General features: G+C 41.1%; 1 protein-coding gene across 1 annotated transcript in view; it reads right to left on the reverse strand.

The window, feature by feature from the left end:
* Nucleotides 1-298: 298 nt before the first annotated feature.
* The window catches only part of CLSPN (claspin), a 31,224-nt gene continuing 7,114 nt past the window's right edge, over nt 299-24,408 (reverse strand). Inside the window, exons 7-25 of the mRNA XM_045859896.1 lie at nt 23,564-23,672; nt 22,806-23,386; nt 19,072-19,263; nt 16,984-17,234; nt 15,894-16,057; nt 15,728-15,780; nt 15,029-15,228; nt 14,545-14,699; nt 11,686-11,912; nt 10,775-10,886; nt 9,360-9,435; nt 9,035-9,138; nt 4,396-4,560; nt 4,170-4,291; nt 3,564-3,691; nt 3,110-3,215; nt 2,446-2,528; nt 2,026-2,187; nt 299-1,664 (exon numbers count right to left, since the gene is read on the reverse strand). Coding sequence (XP_045715852.1) covers nt 1,554-1,664; nt 2,026-2,187; nt 2,446-2,528; nt 3,110-3,215; nt 3,564-3,691; nt 4,170-4,291; nt 4,396-4,560; nt 9,035-9,138; nt 9,360-9,435; nt 10,775-10,886; nt 11,686-11,912; nt 14,545-14,699; nt 15,029-15,228; nt 15,728-15,780; nt 15,894-16,057; nt 16,984-17,234; nt 19,072-19,263; nt 22,806-23,386; nt 23,564-23,672 — 3,101 coding nt within the window. The 3' untranslated portion in view covers nt 299-1,553. The remainder of the gene's footprint in view (nt 1,665-2,025; nt 2,188-2,445; nt 2,529-3,109; nt 3,216-3,563; nt 3,692-4,169; nt 4,292-4,395; nt 4,561-9,034; nt 9,139-9,359; nt 9,436-10,774; nt 10,887-11,685; nt 11,913-14,544; nt 14,700-15,028; nt 15,229-15,727; nt 15,781-15,893; nt 16,058-16,983; nt 17,235-19,071; nt 19,264-22,805; nt 23,387-23,563; nt 23,673-24,408) is intronic.

Raw genomic sequence — 24,408 nt, forward strand, 5'->3', positions numbered from 1 at the left:
TACAGATGTAAATGGGGGATCTGAAAGGAAGGGGTAATAACTCTCACCTTGGACCTATGGCTGTCAAAGGGCTGTACAGAGGTACCATTTATGGAAGCTCTCCTCACCTGCACTGAACCCAAACCATTTAGCAAGTTAACTTATCAAGTCACTGAAGTTGAGAGGCCAGTGAGGGCCAAGTGCAGCAGCCTCTCACTCGAGACCCAGAGGGCTTCCCTCAGAGACACCCTGAAAACAAAACGTTCCTCAACATTAGGCAGGCGCTGACCTAAAAATGAGCACTCGATCTGGACAGAAATTCCTGCCTTCAAGGCATTGAGATTTATTGAAAACCTACATACATGTTAAAACATCTTCATATACATTTTCCCCATTACAAGATTACAAATATACAAATATAAATGGTCAAAGTCAGCATCTGTGTATTAGAAACAACTGGAGAAAACCACGTGTTCCCCACCTGTCAATAAAAAATTGGCACAATTCATCTGCCTTCCCAAGTCCAGTTCCTGACACTGGAACCACACTATTCACACGGAACATTTTACCCAAAGCAGCAATGGTGCTCAGTTCTGAAAAAAATCTGTCTAAAATGCGAGTGCCTCGTGGTAGTTTAGGGGGAACTCCGGAGTGATGGCAATTCTCTTAACAATGTTTTGATTAAACTTCATGATGGTTTTCTCTCAAAATAAGTAATGAAGTACTAAGTTGCCCTCTGCCTGATTGGGTCAATGCACTCCATCCAGTTGAAGGCAATACATCATGGTTATATTTCTTTTTGTCAGGAAGAGAAGGGAGACCCTTGAGCACCAGTGGTTCAAACTGAGAATTTGGTCCCAGGAGAGGGGTCTCTGTCCCATGGGCTACGTCATGTGGACAGACACTGGGTGTAACCCTTTATCTGCATCCTCATAAGCCAGAAAACTGGGGCCAAGGTCTTTCTAACTTGGGTACCAGTCTGAGTCCTTATTATAAAGGAAGCAAAGGTTAACTGGACACTTGGTGGCTGTCTCAGTAAGAGGCATACAGGAAAATGGAAGGGGCAAGACTAATAAACAGCCCAACTATTTGGTTCCTGGGTCCTCTAGTCTAAGTTATGTCTTTCGCAGAGTCCTGGTCTCCCTGGTACCGATCCGAGGGGTGTGAAGGAGTCACGCTGGTATTGACGTCCATTGTTTTCTGTAAGTTTCTGAAATGCCACACTTTTTCCTCCTCCTCCCCCTCCTCTAATCACTGCTTTCACAAAGAGTTATCAACCCAGCAAGCTATTAGGATAAAATATCAAGTATTTCATGAAGGAAGGAAGTCTTCACCCAAGTGTCCCATGAGTCAGTGTTGTAAATACTGTAGAGTTAAGGTTAGTGGCCAACCTAGGAAATAATACTAGGGAAGGAAAGAGATGTCCAGAGCCAGGAAGTAGAAAGAACTGGAATCTCTGTTGGCAATCTTAATGCACTGATTACGAAGGATGGTAAGAATCATCTATGTGAGCTTCAATTCCAACTTTCAATGCCACGAAGTTCTCAAAGTAGGTGCTGGCACCGCTGATGGAGTTAGCTTTCCAAGAACCTAAAGATACTTTGCTTCAGTCCTGAAGTGCTATCACCAGTTTTGAGGCGCTTAGGTGAAGGAGTTCTCATGAAGGATGGACCCTTTCTCCTCACCTAGAGAGCAGAGAGAGAGTCAGGCCAGCTTAAGACCCTCATACAAGTGCTTACTGTCAATCAGCTCTTCAGCAACTCAAAGTTAAATCACAGACAATTAACAACAGAAAACAGACAATTAACAACAGAAAAAAGAAAAGAAAAGAAATAGAAACTTTCCAGGCAAGTTTGAATACTGATCACCTACTGGGGGTAGCAATCACCTTGTACCTTATTGAGGAGTACAAGATTAACACCACAGCACAAGCCTTTAAGCCAGAAATTCATTATTTTTAAAATACATACATACATACATACATAAATTAATTAATTAGTTAATTCTGCTCTGGAAAGCCATCGAATCAGTTCTCAAATTCCCTACCTGAGGCTTAGATGATTCCTTTGCTGCCTCAGCCTTGACAGGAGAAAGAGTATGGAAGACAAAGTTTCTTGAATTTCGGGGAGCACTGGGGTTGAGGTCAGAGAGGGCAGCCAGTTTCTGAAGCACAGCTTTGGGCTGGTTTAGCAGCGAGCCTGTCTTCAGCTGAGGAAAGAAGAGTCACTGGTACCAAATTTCAAGGGCCAAAGAAAGAATGGGAAGTCGGTCTCGCACTGCCTCCCCAGGTGCTGAGGGGGCATATTCCCACCCCACTCAGTAGAAGAGAAATAGCAGAGCCCTTTGCCATCTACTTCCATTTCCTGCAGCCACCTCCATCCCCTAGTGAGAGGATGCCCTTAGCTTGACCTGGGCTATTATAACACAGCAGACCACGATGTCAGGCTAACAATGTCTGCAACCAACCTGGTGGGCACTTCCTGGTCTGACGGCTTCAAAAGGATTTCTGAGTAAAGACACTGATTCTTGAACAACCACAGCACGATTGGCTAAAAAGAAAAAAGACAGAGAGCCTTATTCTGGGTAAAACTGGGTAGAATACTTTTAAATCTAAACAAGCAAAGAGACCTTTAACTAAACCAATAAACTAAAGCCACAGGAACTCTGATTATTTTGTAATGGTAACTTGAAACTATAGCAAGTGGCTGTAAGAAGACTGAAACCAAGTAGAACTCACTGACTAATCATTAACAGTAATAAGAAAAAAATAACGATATGAGTGTGGAGTCGTGTTTCAGAGCCTCGGCTCTGGAGGCAGATATATCTAGGTTCAAATTCCAGCTCTAACACTTAGGTATTTAATCCTGGGCAACTAAATAAAAAATCCAGAATTCGCTCCTTTGAACTGTCTCAGAACATACAGCAAAACCAGCTACCCATGCTCATAAGCACAACACCCACAGCCCAACAGATCATGCTCTAAGACCAACGTCTCTCCACACCTCTTTAAGATGATGTTAGACACAGGCCCATGACTAAGCTGCAATAGCCCCCGAAGGTCAGAGTCCCCTCCGAGGCTCCAGCACTAACAATCTAGGGAACCAGACCCTGAGGAGGACCGAGAGCTCACCATTTTTCTGCAGCGCTTTGGCTGTAACTTTCTTGGCCAGCATCATAAACTGACTGTCTTCCCCAATTTCTTCTTCTTCTTCAGTTACAATTTTCCCCTGCTGTGCCTGAAAATAAAAATCAGACAGCATTAACAGAAGCCCACAATTCCCCCAAGTAGTTGGCATAGCCTGGATTGTGAAGCTAAGGTACCTGGGATATCATTTGTTTCCCTTTTTGCAACCCCTTTATTGCCCTAGTTAAAAAAAAAAAAGGAGAAAGAAAAAATTGATTTTGGACAAACATGAAGAAATGCCCATGGTAAACCTTCTCCAAGCACAAAAGAAAATTCAAAGATTAAAAAGAACAGCAATATGTTGCCCAAGCTTTTGAAACCATTGTGACAAGACAGGTGTCCAGGTCCTCTCCTCTTACACTAGGGGCAAAAAGAAATGAACTTCTTGCAAACTTCCTACCTGGTCCCGGAGCCACTGCTCTCGTTGAATTCGCTCCTTCCTCCATCTGGCTTCAGTCTCATCAAGCTGCTCCTCGATCTGTTCATCATCAGAGTCTCTGTGGAACAAGTCCATCTGCGAAGCATCATCTAAAGCAAAGAGTTAAGACTATCAGCATTCTGCAACTGCCATAGGAAAGGATGCCTGGACAGACACAAATGAACTCTTTTATCACTTACCATACACTGACACAAATTTTCTCATCCACTAATAAAAAATAATGGTTACAAGCAGGTCCTCCATAACAGCCTGCTATGGTTTTCATTTCCACTTGTTATTTTAAACTGGACAAACATGCACATTATATCATCGCTTCAAAAGGCAACCAACACAGCTTAGTGGGTTGGGTGTCATTCAACAGAGCGAAGGGTCACCAGTTTGATTCTAGGTCAGGGCACATACCTGGGTTGTGGGCCAGGTGCCCAGTGGGTTATGCAAGAGGCAACTTATCAATGTTTCTCTCCTTCTCTTTCTCCCTCCCTCCCCCTTTTCACTATAAACAAACAAAATCAAATACATACATACATACATACATACATACATACATAAATGCAATCACCAAGATACCTATGTTTTTCCATCGGAATTTCCTCATTCGTCCAGGACCATCACTGTGCAGATCCCCATCAGCAAGGTACCTCTCTTGGTATAAACGCAGCTGTCGCTTATCATCATCCAACATTGTTTTCCTACAACAGAAGTATGATGTTCAAATCAAGCCCAATTCTTGCTGGCTCTAGTGGCCACATGAACACACACCCCATTACTCAGAAGGGCTTGTTGGGATACTGACATGTGTATTTTCTTGACTTGATTCTGTAGCTCCTCGTCAGAAGGAAGTACTTCATCAATTACGTCTTCTTCATACTCATTAATCTCTTCCCCATCATACTCGTCTTCACTTCCCACATCACTCCCTGACACCTCTGCCTCATCCTCCAGGTATTTCTTCAATCTCCTGGAAAATAATTTAGAAGAACAGAAGGTGCAACAATGAACATACGCACAGAATATGGAAGTAATGAGGCCCTGGCTGGGTGGTTCAGTTGGTCAGAGCATTGCCCCAATCAGCCAAGGTTGATGAGCCAAGGTTGCGGGTTTGATCTCCAGCCAGGGCACATACAAGAAGCCACTGATGAATGCACAAATAAGTGGAACAACAAATCAATGTTTCTCTCTCTCTTTCCTCCCTCCCCTTCTCTAACTAAAATCAATAAAAAAGAAAAAGAAAAAGAAAAAAGAATATGGGCCCTGGCTGATGTGGCTCAGTGGATTGAGTGCTAGTCTGTGAACCAAAGGGTTGCTGGTTCAATTCCCAGTCAGGACACATGCCTGGGTTACTGGCCAGGTCCCCAGTAGGGGCACTCAAGAGGCAACCACACATTGATGCTTCTCTCCCTCTCTTTTCCCTCCCTTCCCCTCTCTAAAAATAAATAAATAAAATCTCTTTTTAAAAAATAAAAAAGAATATGGAAGCAATGAGAAAAGCAGAACATAGAGCCACCTCTAATAATAAGTTTAACTTTATAGTAATATATTTTGATAATACTTAAGTCTATCATTTCTTAATAGTATGTGCCAGTAACTGCTTTACAGACATCATTGCATTATCTCAGGAGGGAGCACTATTATTCTACTCAATTTATAGCTGAAGGAACAGAGCTCAGAAACTAGACAACTTACCTAAGCTGGCACAGCTAGAAGGCAGCAGAGCCTGAATTCGATTAGGTTGATGACTTTAAAGCCATCTCTATCTCTATACATTTGAAACACACCTGCTAGAAGGTTCAATCTATCTTGTTTTGTATTTAAGCTCACTAGCTTTAGGAGACAGAGTGGTATAGAAAGGAAATAGACTTGGATCCCTTATAGTCCACCAAGTTATAGGCATGACTGAGGCTCAGAGCTACTGGTAGCTAGTAACCACTGCTAGTTAGTTTTTCTGACTTCAGTTCCCACTGAGAGCAAATCTGCTGTCACTCTGGGTTCAAAGTCCTATTATCTATGGCCATGAGTGGCAGAAATTGGATGGCTTTCCAAAGGCTGATTTTTATCAAAGACTTAGGTTATTTTTTTTAACGCCGAGTTTCTCAAAATCCTAGGGTTTATGGGGAATTCCTTCAGGGGGTACTAGCCACTAAGTTTCCCAATCTCCCCATCCATCCTCTCTGAGTTCAACCTCTAGCTGTCATTCCTTATAAGATTTCACATGGACTCTACAGTTAAATAAGGTTGAAGAACCAATGCCTTAGAAAAATCTATAGATGTCCTAAAGCTGTGTGAGATAGCCCTGACTGGTGTGGCTTAGGGGACTGGGTGTCACCACAAACTGAAAGGTCATGGGTTGATTCCTGGTTAGGGCATGTGCCTGGGTTGCAGGCTGGTCCCTGGTTAGAAGCATGTGAGAGGCAACTGATCAAAGATGTTTCTCTCCCTTTCTCCCTCCCATCCCCTCTTTCTAAAAATAAATAAATAAAAATTTTTACGAGATAAGTAAATTCAACAGGTGATAAATTAGAACCCAAACCTGATCTTAACAGAATGAGTGATGGGCTAAAAATAATAATATAAATCTAAGAGGGATCAATATGACATCCTATATGTGAATTCAAAAAGTCATCCACATACAATAAAATATTGAATACCTAATAAAATGTTCTTTATAAAACTTGTAATATTATGGGAAATTGATTATGGATATGCTAAGTGGGAAAGGAAGCAAAATTGTACATACAGAAAATTGTACAGAGTTCCAGCCAAGATGGAGGCATAGGTAGACATACTGTGCCTCCTCGCACAACCAAAATAAGGACAACAAAAATTCAAAAACAAAAAACAACCAGTACTGACAGAAAACTGAACTGTATGGAAGTCTGACAACCAAGGAATTAAAGAAGAAACATTCATCCAGACCAGTAGGAGGGGCGGAGCTGGGCGGCCGGGAGGAGGGGTCCCAACAACAAAAAAAAGCCAAGCGGTGGCTGGCAGACCCTGGGCCCACAGGAGGGCAGTGGGCAGACAGACTGTGGAGGGGCTGGTGGACCTGGCAGTCCCATATTCATGCACAGATAAACCAGGAGAAACTGGGGAGCGAGACAGACCACACAACCCAGTGTCCCAGCATGGTGAAATAAAGCCTCAAAACACCGATTAAAAACACTTGTGCAGGTTCAGGTGTTTGACACCTCAGTTTTGACAAACTCAGGAGAGTTTGTTGGAGAGACCCACAGGGTCCTAGAACCTACACAAGCCCACACACACAGGAATCAGCACCAGGAGGGCCCAGTTTGCTTAGGGGAAGCGGGAAAAGTGACTGAAATCCAGCAGAGAGCAGACCAAGTGCCATTGTTCCCTCTCGGACCCTTCCCACACATACAGCGCCACAGTGCCACTACCCCACGACTGGCTTGCCCTGCCCTGGTGAACACCTAAGGCTCTGCCCCTTATACGTAGCAGGTGCACCAAGAAAAAAAAATGGCCCAAACGAAAGAACAGATCAAACCTCCAGAACAAATACAACTAAAAGATGAAGAGATAGCCAACCTATCAGATACACAGTTCAAAGCACTGGTGATCAGGATACTCACAGAATTGGTTGAATTTGGTCACAAATTAGATGAAAAAATGAAGGCTACGCTAAGTGAAATAAAGCAAAATGCACAGGGAACCAACAGTGATGGGAAGGAAATTGGGACTCTAATCAACAGAGTGGACCAGAAGGAAGACAGAAACAACCAAACAGAAAAGAATGAAGAAACAAGAATTTTTAAAAAATGAAGAGAGGCTTAGGAACCTGCAGGACATCTTTAAACGTTCCGACATCCGAATTATAGGGGTACCAAAAGGGGAACAGGAAGAGCAACAAGTGGAAAAGTTATTTGAACAAATAATAAAGGAGAATTTCCCCAATCTGGTAAAGGAAATAGACTTCCAGGAAGTCCAGGAAGCTCAGAGAGTCCCAAAGAAGTTGGACCCAAGGAGGAACACACCAAGGCACATCATAGTTACATTAGCCAAGATGAAAGATAAGAAGAGAATCTCAAAAGTAGCAAGAGAAAAGGAGAGAGTAACCTACAAAGGAATTTCCATTAGACTATCAGCTGATTTCTCAAAAGAGACCTTACAGGCAAGAAGGGGCTGGAAAGAAGTATTCCAAGTCACGAAAGGCAAGGACCTACATCCCAGATTGCTCTATACAGCAAAGCTTTCATTTAGAATGGAAGGGCAGACAAAGTGCTTCTCAGATAAGGTCAAGTTCAAGGACTTCATCATCACCAAGCCCTTATTATGTGAAATGTTAAAGGGACTTATCTAAGAAAAAGAAGATAAAAAACATGTACAATAAAATGACAGCAAATTGACAATTATTAACAACCACACCTAAAACAAAAACAAAAAGAAACTAAGCAAAAAAAGAAAAAAAGAACAGGAACAGAACCACAAAAATGGAGATCACATGGAGGGTTAGCAACAGGGAAGTAGGAGAAGAGAGGGGGAAAGGTACAGGGAATAAGTAGCACAGACAGTAGGTAGAAAATAGACAGGGGGAGAGCAAGAACAGTATGGGAAATGTAGAAGCTAAAGAACTTATGACACATGGACATGAACTAAAAGGGGAGGATGTGGGTGGGAGAGGGTGTACAGGGTGGAGGGGAATGAAGGGGGGGAAATGGGACAATTGTAATAGCATAATCAATAAAATATTATTCTAAAATAAATGGTTTTCTTTCATGGTCAGTACAACAAAACATTGAAAAATAAATGGAGCCTTGGTTGGGTGGCTCAGTTGCTTGGAGCATTGTCCTGTACACCAAATGGTTGAGGGTTTGATCCCCAGTCAGGGTGCATACGGGAGGCATCCAATCGATGTTTCTCTCACCCCCACTCCCCCTGAAAATAATAAACAGATACTCAGGTGAAGATTAAAAAACTAAAATTAAAAATAAGTGGGGGTCTTTTGCCCAAAACTAGGATGGAAAAACCTGGAATGACAGTAATTCATAGGAAAAAAGATTCAGGGAATTGTAGTTGACTACTACATCCTCAGGATCTACAGTGACTCAGCTCTTATGACCTTTGGCTACATTCTAAGTAGCATGTTATGCATCCAGAACAAGAAATATGGCTGTATCACAACATACAGCTGCAGTCAGACCACACTTGAAGGTAAAGAGAATATCCAGCATGTGAAGAGTATGGAAACAATGTCATGTGAGAAACAGCAGAAAGACCTAGAGATGTTCAGTATAGAAATCATGTAAGGAGGACTGACCAGCTTTGAATACTCAAGAGATAACATGTGAATGGATTTTATTTAATCCATGCTAACCACAAAAACAAAAACAGAACCAGCAAATTTAGGTTAAAAGGTGGCAAGCTACAATGCAACTGTCAGAACTTTCTGCAACCGAAGAAACAGACAAAACACCTACATTTGCCTTTTCAACTTCTCAGACTGCCTCAGGAGCTCTTCTTCATCGTCATCTTCGTGGTCTTCCAGCGCCTCATTTTCATCATCGGAGTCATTGCATTCATCCTGCAAAATCATATAGGATCACACCCAAAGTTAAACAGAATAAAACTGTGTCCTCCATTAAAACAAGATTTGTAAACTTCTGCCCAAACATCTCATTCTAGGAAATTGCTTCTGATAAGATGCCAAACTTAGAATTTTCAAGAACTCAGACTGGGAAAACAAAACATACAATAGCAATTCACAACGCTCAGTTATGGCTACTTTGTTCCCTTCAAACTCACCTCATCACTGTCAAACTCATTATCATTTGGGACAAGCCGAAAGTCTCCAAATTCTTCCTCGTCACCTTCTTCTTCTCTAAAATGAAAATCCACAAATCAACAGATAAGCAGTTGCAAGCAAACTACAAGAAGTGAAAATATCTTATTAGTACCAAAATCTCTTTAAGAAACAGGAAACAAGATCTCTTGCCTTTAAAATTTTTAAAAAATTGTGATATAATACACAGAACATAAAACTTATCATATTAAGCATTTTTAAGAGTACAGCGTTAAGTACATCCACACTGTTGTGCAACCAACCTCCAGAACTGTTTTCAGCTTGCAAAACTGAAACGCTATACCCTTTAAACAGCTCCTTGTTCTTCCCTCCCTGCAGCCCCTGGCAACCATCATTCTATTGTACTTTCTCTATGAATTTTACTATTATAAGTACTTCATGTAACTGGAATCTTGTAGGATTTGTATTTTTATGATTGGCTTATTTTCACTTAGCATAACATCCTCACAGTTCATCCACGTTGTAGCATTTATCACAATTTCCTTCCTTTTTAAGGCTGAATAATATCCCATGGTGTATTTGCATATACATACAGACAACACATTTTATATCTACTTGGTGTTGTTTCTACCTTTTGACTATTAAAAAGCATGCTGCTATGAACATGTGCATACAAATATATATGAGTCTATATTTGTGAGTCCCTGTTTTCACTTCTTTGTATATAAACCCAAAAGTGGAACTGCTGAATCACATTCTGTTTTGAACTTTTTTGAGGAACTGCTGTTTTGTTTTTCACAGCAGCTTATTTTTACCTTCCTACAAACAAAGCACAAAGATTCCAATTTCTCTATATCCTCCCCAACACTTCCTATTTCTTTTAAGATTTTATTTATTATTTTTAGAGAGAGGGGAAAGGAAGAAGAGAGGGAGAGAAACATCAATGTGTGGTTGCCTCTCACATGCCCCCTACTGAGGACCTGGCCCATAACTCAGGCATGTGACTGGGGATTGAACCAGCAACCTTTTGGTTCATAGGCCTGTGTTCAACCCACTGAGCTATACCAGCCAGGGCCCCTATTTTGTTTTTGTGGGGTTTTTTTTGATAATAGCCATTCTAATGGGTGTGAGATTCTATTTTATTGTGATTTTGATTTGCATTTCCCTAATTATTAGTGATGTTGAGCACTTTCATGTGCTAATTTTTGCCTTTTTAAAAATTCTGTTCTCTACCAACTAAATGAAAGAATTATAGTTTCCTTACATGTAAATATGAGATCCAGACCCACTGCAATGCTCTCAGATAGGATATGAAGCCCCTAAGATAGCCAGTTATTGCTAAGCCCAGAGAACCTGACTCCAAAATTTTATCAGAAGACCTGGCCTTCTCAAGTTTCTGCCAATCACCAAGACTTACCTGTCTGTTGGAAAAGAGCCTGAACAAAGAGCAAGTGCTTCTTCCAGTGGATCACCCATGCTGCTCTCCTTCTCCTGCTTATTTACATCTGATGGAGTCGGAGTGGAGTCATCTACATCACAACAAAGAACAAGACTTATAACCAGGGAATAACAGCCTTTTCTTCTTTTCCCAGCCATCTAACGACACGCCAGCTTGTCCTGACTGGTGTGGCTCAGTGGCCTGGGCATTGCTCCACAGACTGATGGGTTGCAGTTCAATTCCAGTCAGGGCACATGCCTGGGTTGTGAGCCAGGTCTCTGGTTGGGGGGTATTCAAGGGGCAACTGATTGATGTTTGTCTTGCATGTGGATATTTCTCTCCCTCTTTCTCCCTTCCTTCCTCTCTCTCTAAAAAGAAATTTTTAAAAATGCTTTAAAAATAATAAAATAAGGATATACCAGCTCAATATAGTTCTAAGGTACACTTGCCAAAAAGACCTCACCAGCTATTCATTCATTTATTCATTCAACAAATCCTTATTGAGTTATTACTATGTGCCATGCACCAGGGATACAGTAGTGAACAAAACAAAGACCCCAACTTCCAGAGCTTAGATTCTAGCAGGATATCAGGAGACAGGGGTGTACAAGTAGGAATAGTAAATTAGGACTTGTATGAAGTTTCCTATATACCAGACATTTTTCTAAGCTTTGCACAAATATTAAGAGCAATCTTAAGTCTACACTTTACCACCCTAAGAAAGTGAGGGCTCTAAATGTCAGGGAGCTAAGCAGTGAATCCAATCTACATGCAAGAATCCATCACACCCTGTCCTCTGTCAATTTTTACCCAAGAGTAAAGGGCTTCTCTTCAAGGACACTTAGGTTATTTGGCTGTGGTGAGCCTAATGCACTTGGTTGGATATTTACCCTGAGAGATGAATTTTCCTGAACAAAGATTCAGAAGTTCTTCCATGTTCTCTTTCTTGTCGCTTTTCCTGGGCAGAGCTTTTTCAGCCTGAGATGTGAATTTTCCAGTACACAAATCCAACAGTTCATCCATGTTAGCATCCATGGCATTCTCATCCATACTGGCCAGCGGCAATCGAGGCTTCAAAGCCTGGTACTGGTTCCTGTGGTTTCTAATGTTTAAGAACCTACAAGCACAATGAAGAGTATAAGAAATGCTCTAGTGAAAAAACATAGTGGCGGGTGGAGAACTCAACTCATTCCAATAACAAAGTTAGAAGCTGAATCCCAAACCAAAAGACAAAAGATCCAACTTTTAGCCGTGTGATAATCTAAAGAGGGAGGGGGAAGTTTTACAAAAGAATAAATGCTATTCAAAAGGTAAAGGGGACAGGAGGATGGGGGGAGGTGGAGGAGAATAAAGAAGGGATAAATGGTGATGGAAGGAGATTTGACTTGGGGTGGTGCACACACAGTACATTGTACAGATGATGTATTACAGAACTGAATATCTGAAACCCATATAATTTTATTAACCAATGTCACCCCAACAAATTCAATTTTTAAAAAAGGTAGGCTGGTATGTCTCTCCACACCATGACCCTCTCCTTTCTTGAAGAGTGAATAAAATCTTTACACTTTCTTCTCTTTGTCAATTCTTTCACAGCCCATGTCACTGACCACCCTAACATTTTGGTGGCCTGTACAGGGGCATTCTCTATTTCTTCTTCTCCTCCACCTCCTGAGACTTGCGACTAGGGGAGCAGTGGGCAGTGGAAGCTTAACCCAGGTTGGCCCCGTAACCCTGTCTCTGTGAGGTTTGGAGAGAGGATTCTAATCCTCCGTCTCTCTGGACTCCGCAGACAGCCTCCTCCTCACCACCCTGCATGACCAGTGATTGATAAGAAAACTTATTTTTCCCACCCTAGCTGGTATGACTCAGTAGATTGAGTGCTGGCCTGTGAACCAAAAGGTCGCTTGTTCGATTCCCAGTCAGGGCACATGTCTGGGTTGCAAGCTAGGTCCCCAGTTGGGGGCGTGTGGCCTTTGCTGCCATTTCTCTCACACATCAATGTTTCCCTCCTTTCCCAACTCTCTCTAAAAGTAAGTAAAAAAAAAAATCTTTAAAAAAAGAAAACTTATTTTTTTCCCTGGAACAATGTGATGGAAATTGCTGGAAATCAAGAATAGAATGTGACTAACTGCTCCCCACAGCCCCAGGCAGAAGGTAACATTGGAACAAATTGCAACCTCGTGTTACAATGCCCCCAACAGCCCAGGAGCATCACAACAGCACCCCAAACCCTTTCATAATCCAATTATCATTCAGTAAAAGCTCAAAGCTCCACCCCTCAATACTGGTCCACACTATGCCCCTCTCCTTTCCTGGAGAGTGAATAAAATCTTTACTCTCTGAAGAAAAAAAAGATAAAGGGTAAAGGATAAAGGATAATTTTGGCTTCAGATGTTGCTAGAGTAGGACTTGGTGTTGTGTCTCATGTTACATGCCAGAGGTCTGTCAATTCTCTTTTTCTTTTAATTTATTTACGGATTTGAGGCAGAGAAAGAGAGAGGGACACCAATTTGTTGTTCCACTTATTTATATATTCATTTGTTGGTTCTCCTTTTTTAAAAAAGATTTAATTTATTTCTTTTTAGAGAGAGGGGAAAGAAAGGAGAAAGAGGGAGAGAAACATCAATGTGTGGCTGTCTCTCACATGCCCCTACTGAGGACCTGGCCCACAACCCAGGTATGTGCCCTGAATGGGAATGGAACCAGCGACCCTTTGGTTCACAAGCCAGCACTCAATCCACTAAGTCACACCAGCCAGGGCCATTGGCTGATTCTTATATGTGCCCTAATAGGAACCTGCAACCTTGGCATATTGGAATGTTGCTCTAACCAACTTAGCAACCCGGCCAGGGAAGGTCTGTCAATTCTCAATCCCCTACCCCCCAACAATCATAACATAGTAGGATGGATACATGGAAATTTGATGCTTTTACAAGAGCTATGAGGGGAGATCCCCCCCAAAATGGAATTATCTTCGGGAGGGCAGGCCCCTTGTAGCACAGACCTTTCCTGCTAGGTGAGTGTTCTAGAAACCCATCTCTAACGGTAGGAGCTGGCGTTGTTGTGAGAAGCTGCGTTCAGCTTCAGAGAACTGTTTTTGGAGACTCCCTCAGGCATTTGCCCATTTCATGATGGCTGATTTACAAGCACAGCTGCCCACACCACTGAGTGCTCAGCAGTTTTTGACCAAAAACAGCATGACCCCCACGCCTCACCCTCCCTATTCACCTGATCTCACCCCGAGTAACTTTTTGTTTCCCCAGATAAAAAAAAGTCCTCAAAGGGAAACATTTTGCTGATGTGGAAGAGGTGAAACAAAAAGCAGCAGAAGAACTAAAAGGTATCAAAACTGATGAGTTCAAAAACTATTTGGAACAGCGGAAAAAACATCTCCGTAGGTGTATTACATCAGATGGAGAGCACTTTGAAGTTGATTAAAAGTAAACTGAAGTTTAAATATGTGAGAACAAATACACGATTTTTTATAAATAAATTCCGTTTTTTGGGGGTCCCGCCTAGTATGCATTTCAAATGATGTAGACATGGAAGGGTGTCAGCAAGGGCTATTTACCTTTGATTTTCCGAAGAGACTCGGCTCAAACTTGTACAATGTAATACTAATGGTCTGTACACCTTTTCTTACTCAGAAGAGAAAGCACAGATGGAGTGACAGAAGCTCACTTTATTTTTAAACAAAATTAAGCAGTACCCAGCACCACCCCACCCACAAACATAAAACCACCTACCCATCTGCATCCAACAGTTGGCTCTGAGTGTCATCTTCTAAACAGAACTGGAAGTCTCCTGCTCCTAGGAAAAGTGTCTTGGGCTCTGGGGAGGCGTTATACAGATCCTGGGAATCCTCTATGGGAAGTGAAGGCTCAGACAGCTTTCCTGAACTCTGGCACCAAAGTAAAACCAAACAAAAACATAACAGTTTACAAATGTCATTCACTGTCATGACAACAGCAGAAGTTGCTATTCACAACATTTAATCTACTCTCAGGCAACTGCAGTTGAGGAGGACAATGCATAGCCAAGAGAAGCATAAAGAAAAATATCTCCAAGAAAGTAAGAATACCGGATGAAGCTTGTTTTTAATACACAAAGGGGATGCATTTTTAAACTGAACATACATAATGTGGTGGGAGTTTGTTGGCTTGGATACACTTTTTTTTAGCACTGTGGGAAGCAAAAGGGGGAGGAGATCAGAAATCATCACCATCTTACCTTAGAAGCTGAGCTAACCAAACTGGCTCGAAATAGCCCAGGAGAAGGAGATCTGAATCCCGCTGCTGTAGGGATAAAACCAGTCCCAAGGCCTGCTTGTCTGTTGCAAGGCTGATAGGATGGAATTGTGGAGCCAATCAACTCGAAGCTGCTATTGTGGCTGCTCTCCTTTGTTAGCAATGAGCATGAATCATCTTCATCTAAAGAAGGAGGAATAACTTTTAAGTGTGTGATTCTAGAATAAAGTGGATTTGTTTAGAAAAAAAGAGTTGAGAATGAAACTGTCAGGTAACATTCAAAGACAAATCTCCCAAATTATGTGTTTCAGAACATTAACTTAAAAGTAAATTACAGTACTGAGATAGCATTACACAATCAAGGCTTCTCACTCCTCTCTCCATTATCTAATCACTTACACATCTCCCTTCTATCTACATGGAAATGTGTAATGGTTCACACAATCAACACAAACTCACTACAGACCTATTAGACGCCCATGGTCAACTATCAAGAAACTGCACATAAGTTCTGAAAAACTGGACCAAGAAAAATATTCTAATTCATAAACTACTTTCATCACCACATGCAGTACTGGGAAAGTCCACTAGGGTTCAAAAAATAGAACCTTAAGGAATTGTAGTCCTTAAGTATCAAAGCTGGAAGATCAAAGTCAAGTTCTACCTAAGAGTCACTACTTACCCAGTTTGCTAGGCCTTCTGTCTGAGTTTTCATCTGTTTCTGATTTTTCTTCACTGGGAAAGCAACGACAAAATAAGAAGGTAAATTGTTTGAGTATCTCTTTCTGCTTCTTACCAGAGGGTCAAATCCAAGGGAATCTTATTTTTCCTTAGAGAGAATGACTTACCCCATCCTGGAAGAGTTGTCTTTAAACAGGAGAACGGTAGAATCTGATGAGAGAGGCTTGAGGATAGACTTGCCAATTTCACTACTGTCATCATTATTCTCTTTATCCATTTCTTTCTCACCTTTAGTTTCTATTTCTTCATTACCAAGAAGGAATTCTGCAATCTGTATCAAGCATGCCGCCCCCAAATAAAATAACACATGTCAAAACAATTTCAAGCAAACACAGTTAGCCTGCAACATGGCTGCTAAGTCACAGTTTGTATCTGAAAAGGTAAACCTGAAGGAAGTTCAGTCCCACTGCAATCAATAGCATAATTTCCCCTGACACTTTTAGAGCTCTTTTATACTCATTTTACATTTTAGTCTCCCAAAATTGGCATAAGACTATGAAAGAAAACCAGAATTATCACTTTACTGTGGCAATGAGAGGTTAAGTGACTAGCCTGAGACTGCAGGACAACTACCGACCTCAAACCCACCGCAGACGCGACATGCTGCCCAGTGCAGCCAGTGTTTTCGTCCTTCCTTCCCCAGGTTAGATATTGACCAGCTCTTTCAGGTGATTCCAGTGAAACCACCTGACAAGGAAGCTTTTCTTTCCTCTAATACGAAAAATCCTATCATCATGTATGTTCCCCAGGGAAAACAATACCATGGAACAAAAGCAAGAGGCCTCTACAAATACCCTCCTCTACGTGTAGTTAACTCAGGAAGGTCTCGGCCTGCCTGAGAAGTGATTCCAGGCCTCAACCTGGCCGGGGTTGAAACCAATTTTTATTCTGACCAGAGAAACCTAAATAAACAACAAGGATGAAAGTCCCTGTTCATTCAGAGACATTTCACATTATAACATTGTTACATTACTTAACTAACACAAGCCATGGTGGCTCTGTGAAGTGCAGGTATTCAGTGGTGCCGACAGAACTGAATGCACTGAGAAGGAGGTACATGTGAGCTAGCTACCTTCATCTCTGCCCCTAAAATCTCTTAGACAACTGAACACACTTATTATACTCCTATTCAGATCTGATTTTGTCTGTTCCTTATTCATCAGGACCAAGTAACAAAATGGCATGATTGCCAGAAACCTCTTGATTGCCTTCTTCCTCTTCTTCTTCTTTCTCCTCTTCCTCTTTCTCCTCTTCTTCCTCTAATTTTTCCTCTTCCTCCCCTTCTCCATCATCCTCAGACTCATCGGTCATTTCTTCCTCTTCTTCCTCTTCTTCAAATCCATCTTCATTATCTAAATTAAACAGCGCCTGGCGCTTTTGGCGTTCCTCAAACCTTCGGAGTTTCATTGCTTCTTGCAGTTTAGCTTTCAGTACCTGAAGCTTTTCACCTGAACAGAAATATGAAGACATGTTTTAGGCAGAATGGCTGACTACACACTACAATAATGGAAGTGTGCAACTCCAGAAGTGTTCTAGTCACATTTCAAAAGAAAAAGCAGAGACCTTAGTACTTATGCTTCTGTTCCTTAAACAAATGGGGTTTATGAATTCAAATTTAAAAGCTTCCAGAATTACGTTCTATACCCTGGGATAATATACTATGCAGAGTTTAAAATTATTAAAGGGCAAAAGAAAGAAGGGAGAAGTGAGACTTCAAAATTCTCCAGGGAGGCCCTGGACAGGTAGCTCAGTTGGTCAGAGCATTGTGCTGATACATCAAGGTTGCTGGTTTGATCCTTGGTCAAGGCACATATAATAATCAACTAATGAATGTATAAATAAGGCGAAAAATAAATCTTCTCCCTTCCCCTTTCTCTTAAAACAAATCAGTTAAAAATCCCTGGCTCAGAAGCCATGAAGGAAAAATTGGTAAATAGATAACATTTATCTATTTTCTTTTTTTTAAAGATTTTATTTATTTATTTTTAGAGAGGGAAGGGAGGGAGATAGACAGAGAGACAGAAACATCAATGTGCGGTTGCTGGGGGTCATGGCCTGCAACCCAGGCATGTACCCTGACTGGGAATTGAACCTGTGACACTTTGGTTCGCAGCCCGCGCTCAATCCACTGAGCTACGCCAGCCAGGGCTATTTCCTTTTTGAAAAGAGAGAAACAGCCCTGGTTGGTGTGGCCCAGTGGATTGCTGGCCTGTGAACCAAAGGGCTGCCAATTCAATTCCCAGTCATGGCACACGCCTGGATTATGGGCCAGGTCTCCAGTTGGGGGTGTGTGAGAGGCAACCACACACTGATATTTGTTTCCCTCTCTTTCTCCTTCCCTTCCCCCCCTCTCTAAAAATAAATAAATAAAATCTTTAAAAAAATCATGTTATACTCATACAATGAAATATTATGCAGCTGTTAAAAAACCCTCAAAAGCAACATATATGTGTATCTGAGCTTTGGCTTTAGGTGGTCTGGATTATGCTGTTTTAGCACTTGAGAAGTTGTGTAAATGCTTTGTGTATCATTTCCATGTATATAAAATAAGAATATTAATGCTATTTACTATAAAGCACCTAGAGCAACGCCTAGCAGAGAATAAGTATTAATCTCTCTCTCACACAGACACATAAACACACAATAGTACGTGCATATGAATTTTCTTAGGACAAACAAAAGATTGTTAACAGTCACTCTTGGGAAGACTAATTTTTCATTTTATACCCTTTCTTCAGGATTTTACATCTTTTTCTATGTGACATATTACCCATATTTTCAAAGTGGGAGTGGAAACAAAAGACCTGTCCCTAATACACTGTAAAAACAAAAAAGCTGATTACAAAGCAGAATGGAATAATCACATTACTGTGCTTTAAAAAAAAATACACATATATACATACTTATATACGTGTAAAAAGAGTTTAAAAGGATAGATACACAATATGGTTATAGAAGTAATCTTTGAGAGAAGACTGCAGAATTTTCTGTTTATATTCTAATACATTTTCTACACTAGATATTTAGCTTTTAAAAATAAGACAAAGGCTATTTTAAGGACAGAAGTCATCTCACCCATCCCACACCTCTAGGCAATGCTACAGGTGAATCATGCTAGGGGTATTGTTGTTCCCCCTCCAAAGTCCCCAAGAGAAAAGATTCTATAACTTTCACCATAGGGTTGTCAGTTGCCATAAAGACCTGCCAGAGTACAAAGTGCAAAGCCAAAATTAATAATAATAATAATAATAATAATAATAATAATAATAATGTTAACTTAAATACCTGGTTTTGTGTGGCTCACTCCATCCAGCTTCTCAGCTGCCAAAGTCACGGGCACCACGTCAGCCTTTAGCTCTTCCTTTCCATCAGTGCCCACATCTTTTACAATGATGTTCACATTGACCTTCTGACCAGCCCTGGGTTTGGCTGCTGGATTAGCATGCTTCCAGAAACGCTGCTTCAAGGCTTCCAGTTCTAAACCCAAGTGTCAACCAGTATGTCAGTTTGCCATGCTCAAACCCTTTCCTTTAAGATTTCAGTTAGGAATTCTAAGCTAAGTTTTTTAAGCTCAACAAAGTTGTAAGGGGAAAAACTCACAAAGAATCACGAAACACTCTTTTGCTATGAACACCTGTGTGAATTCATATAACTTAACACAAACTAATGGATGGCTACAACCATCCATTTCACACAAACTAATGGATGGCTGCAACTGTTCTTCCTTAGTATACTTTAAAAGTCATTTTAGAGTAGACATTTACAACTATGGTTTCTAAATATGTACAATTCTTTTATAAAAAGTATCAAATGGCCCTGGCTGGCGTAGCTCAGTGGATTGAGCGCAGGCTGTGAACCAAAGTGTCGCAGGTTCAATTCCCAGTCAGGGTACATGCCTGGGTTGCAGGCCACGGCCCCCAGCAACTGCACATTGATGTTTCTCTCTCTCTCTCTTTCTCCCTCCCTTCCCTCTCTTAAAAAAAAAAAAAGTATCAAATGGCCCTGGCTGGGGCTCTCAATTGGTTGGAGCATCTTCCCATACAGCAAAAGGTTGCAGGTTTAATTCCCAGTCAGGGCACACACCTAGGCTGTGGGTTAGATCCCCATTCGGGGCATGGATGAGAGGCAAATGATAAATGTTTCTCTTTCCCTTCCTGTCTCTAAAAGAAAAAAAAATTCAATAAACATATCCTTGGGTGAGGATTAAAAAAAAATAAGTATCAGCCCTGGCTGGTGTGGCTCAGTGGATTGAATGTCTGCCTACAAACAGAAAGTTCGCAGGTTCCATTCCTAGTCAGGGCACATGCCTGGCTTGGGGGTGTGTGAGAAACAAACAATTGACATCGCTTGCACCAATGTTTCTCTCCCTCTCTTTCTCCCTCCCTCCCTTTCTCTCTAAAAATAAATAAATAAAATCTTAAGAAAAATAAGTATCAAATGATAGAAAAAAATACCATAACTCCCAATTATTCAAGGGCTTCATATTTCATTGGTTTCAGTCTCCCTTTAAAAAATGTCCTATTTTGAACATTTCACTATTGATTAGAAGTCTTACTAAATATGGGCAAGGTCAATTAAAAAAATAGAAAAAAGAAGATGACAACAATCCAGTCAGTGATGTACTGGTAACTCAGCACCAGAGCTGGAAAAGTTTTTTGGTGAAACTGTTATACTTAGTACAAACAGAAAGGAAATCCCACTTACAGGAAATCCCACTTGCTCCTGGACCACACACCCAACTTGCATACAAGACAATTAATAAAGAACCCACATATTAGGTACTCAAAACAGGTTTCTTTCCTTTCCTGTCTCTCAGTCCAGGACTGTTTAGTTTAACTTCTGGTCTCATAAAACGAAATTTAACAGTGTCTAGTATAGCAGGTACTCAAAAATGCTTCTTCCCCATCTCTTAGTCTGGAAATGTTTAGAAAACTTCTAGTCCAACATCACAAAACTTTCCTTCCGTGTCCTAGGCAACAGCTTATCCCTACATTTCTCTGTTAATGAAGCTCTGCTAGTTCTGTTCCACATGTCTTCCATCCCACCTCCTGCTCTGATCAAAGTGACCTACACAACCTCCCCAAACTTCCCATTCTTTCTGTGCCTTCCAAAGCCGTCCTCTCCACTTCCACAAAGCGCATCCATTCAATCAACGACTCACTGAGCACATTTTACACACCAAATACTGTGGCTGACAGCACTTGCCAACCATAAACTGTTTAGTAAGTCTTGATGGATTAATTTCACTAACAAAATCAGTAAAAACAGCAGCCACTATATGAGTGCTTCTTCATGCTATCTAATTGTATTCATGATTTCATCAGATCCTTACAGGAGCCTTGTGAACTAGATAGGGCATTTTTTTCTTTTTTTTTTTTAAAGATGGCTTAGATAGGTCAACAGCATACTCAAGGTTAAACAGTAAGTAGCATGATCTAAATTCAAACTCTGGTCTTGCTATAAAAGCTTAAGCTCTTAATTTCGTGCCACACTGCTTTAATGTAGAGGCGACACCCAATTCTACCTATGGGTCAGGAAGTTTACCTAATGTGGTAATACTGGAGTTCTGTTTTGAAGAATCATTCATTCATTCAATAAATAAGAATGCCTACAATGTATCATCCACTGTGGAAGCCCTAGGGATAGAGTAGGGAACAGGCCAGAAGATTCTACTCAAAATATAAAGGGGAAGGCAGTGAACAAGCAATTACATCCACCTAATTCTTCAGGCCTTCCTTTAACCACTTATTAGAAGAAACGTATCCTTCCTTTGAACACCAGTAACCCTTTATTCTAAATGTCTCTTAAAAAAAAAAAGATTTTATTTATCTTTAGAGAGAGAGGAAGGGAGGGAGAAAGAGGAGGAGAAAAACATCAATGTGTGGTTGCATCCTGAGTGCCCCCTACTAGAGACCTGGCCAGTAAGCCAAGCATGTGCCCTGAGTGGGAATTGAACCAGCAACCCTTTGGTTCGCAGGCCAGCACTCAATCCACTGAACCACAGCAGCCAGGACTCTAAATGTTTCTTTCAGTAAAGAATACTTTTCCCTTTTATTCACATTACTTATTTTTTTCCAATTATCAGTGACACGGGTTCATTATAAAAGATGCCACATGCCACTTTCTCTCTCTCATACATATTTGCCCAATTACAGTGTAAGTACCTTAAGTGTAGAGTAAGTGTCAGATTTCCCCTGGAATGCCCTATAGCATCTTGCATGTCTAATATTTGTTGAATGAGTAAAAAAATTAGTTTTGCAGGCATTTCCTGAACAAAAATATTTCTCTTTAACTGAAAAACTGAATAGTCATGCTTTTATGGATGTCATACCATAATACAATAGCAATGTACCTCTGCTGCATATTAACCTATCAATAGGCTTCTACCTTAAACAAGGTTTAGAATATTCTGACACACTACCAAATTTATCTAAATGGGATCCTACCTATATCTGGTACAAGCATACCTCAGAGACAGTGCAGGTTTGGATCCAGACCACTACAGTATAGCAAGTACTGCAACAAAATGAGTCATAATCTTTTTGCTGGTGAAAGATCCTGCCTTTGGTTTGTAAAAAAATCCAACATCTGGCCCAGGCTGGCATAGCTCAGTGGATTGAGCGCGGGCTGCGAACCAAAGTGTCGCAGGTTCAATTCCCAGTCAGAGTACATGCCTGGGTTGCAGGCCATGGGTACATGCCTGGGTTGCAGGCCATGGGTACATGCCTGGGTTGCAGGCCATGACCCCTGGCAACCGCACGTTGATGTTTCTCTCTCTCTCTTTCTCCCTCCCTTCCCTCTCTAACAATAAATACATAAATTCTTAAAAAAAAAATCCAACATCTGTGAGGTGCAATAAGGCCACACACAATAAAACGAGATGTGCCTGTTCATCCACAGAATAAGATCGTATGTGGTTATTGGTTCCTCTTGTGTTCCCTGTCATCCAAAGTGGCACGTAATTGAAAGCTTCCAGAATAAATTACTCTGGCGAGGCCCCCCACAATTCAACAGATTACCTCTATTGGTTTCAGGTTCTTCAAGTATCACAAAGGAATCTTCATCAGCACCCAGCCGAGGTTTAACGAAAACATCTACTCCCAATTGCTTAAGTCTATCCAGAGTGAACCTCCTCATTTTTTCAGGTGGCACAGCTGCTGCTGATTTAGTTTGCTGCCTTGGCTCTTCCACCTTCTCATCTGCTTCTTCTGGTGTTTGTTCGCCTTCTACTCCCTCCAGGGCATCATATTCAGGTGCCACAAGCCCTCCAGTTTGATACCCGTCGTTGTCCTTGTTCCCAAGGAGGCTGGATTCCTGCTGTGCCACTGAGCTGTCCCCAGGTGAAGGTCTAGCATCATTCTGCTTGTGTTTCTCCTGAATTTCTAGCTCTTCACTTCCCATCAGATCTTTACTGCAAGACTCATCTGATCCAGTAGTCATCTGGGGTTCCTTTGAAACTGAAGGGAATGCATTAGTTTCCATTTCATATCCTGCACCTGTTGTCGGCTCAGAGTCTTTGCTATGATGGTCACTATTCATCTCAGTTGTGTTTGCAGTGTCTACGATTTCTTTGTGATGGCTTAACTGATACTTAGATGACCTAGAGAAGGGGAAAGGAGCTGGAGTTGAAAATTATCCTAAATGTGAAACATTCTCATCCATTTGCACAGAGTGAATCAGTTAAATCAGTTTTAACGGTGTAAGAAATCAGAACTTCTTATTTGCTACAAAATGGAATTTTTACGAAAATTATAATCACAGGAAAGAGGGTTCTTACTTCAGTAGCGCCATGGCATTTCCCTGGCAAGTGGGCCGGGGTTTACGTTTGAAGAAATCATGAATGGTTTTATTCTCAGGCACATGATATGGAAGATTAAGTGCAGACTCTATAAAATGGAACAAAACAAACAAATCTATATACTGCATAATCTGAAATATCACTTCATATTCAGTTAACTAAACAGTACGGCCAAAATCATCACCAGAAACAGAAAACAATCCTGGCTTTAATAAAGACAGGATCTAAGTACAAAAGAACTCCCTGAAGACCAGTGGTTTTTTAACTTAGCTGTGAAATCAAACTGGTCTAGGAAGCTTTTTAAAAATACATATTCTTGGACTGCATTTCAAGCCTTTTGAATCAGATTTTCTGTGGAACCTAAGAATTTACATATTTGTAAAGTTCCCAAAGGGATCCTGTTACAGCTGGTTCATTAAAACCATTTGAACCCTGGCTGGCATAGCTCAGTGGATTGAGCGCGGGCTGTGAACCAAAGTGTCGCAGGTTCGATTCCCAGTCAGGGTACATGCCTGGGTTGCAGGCCATGACCCCCAGCAACTGCACATTGATGTTTCTCTCGCTCTCTCTCTTTCTCCTTCCCTTCCCTCTCTAAAAATAAATAAATCTTTAAAATTTTTTTTGAAAAAAACAAAAAAAACAAAAAAAACCCTCCTTCCTTACCACCTCTACAGTTCTGAAAATTTTCTCATTTTGTAGTAATGTCCCAAGGGCTTCAGAACAATAGCCATCCACCAAGATCAATTCTAAACTTAAAATTATAGCCCAACTCATATTAGGAGTGTTAAACAAAAATCCCCAACATCTAAATTGAGTTTACAAAG

This window comes from Phyllostomus hastatus, unplaced genomic scaffold, assembly GCF_019186645.2.
Source record: "Phyllostomus hastatus isolate PE091 unplaced genomic scaffold, TTU_PhHast_1.1 phas_scaffold_182, whole genome shotgun sequence".
Taxonomy (NCBI): Eukaryota; Metazoa; Chordata; class Mammalia; order Chiroptera; family Phyllostomidae; genus Phyllostomus; species Phyllostomus hastatus.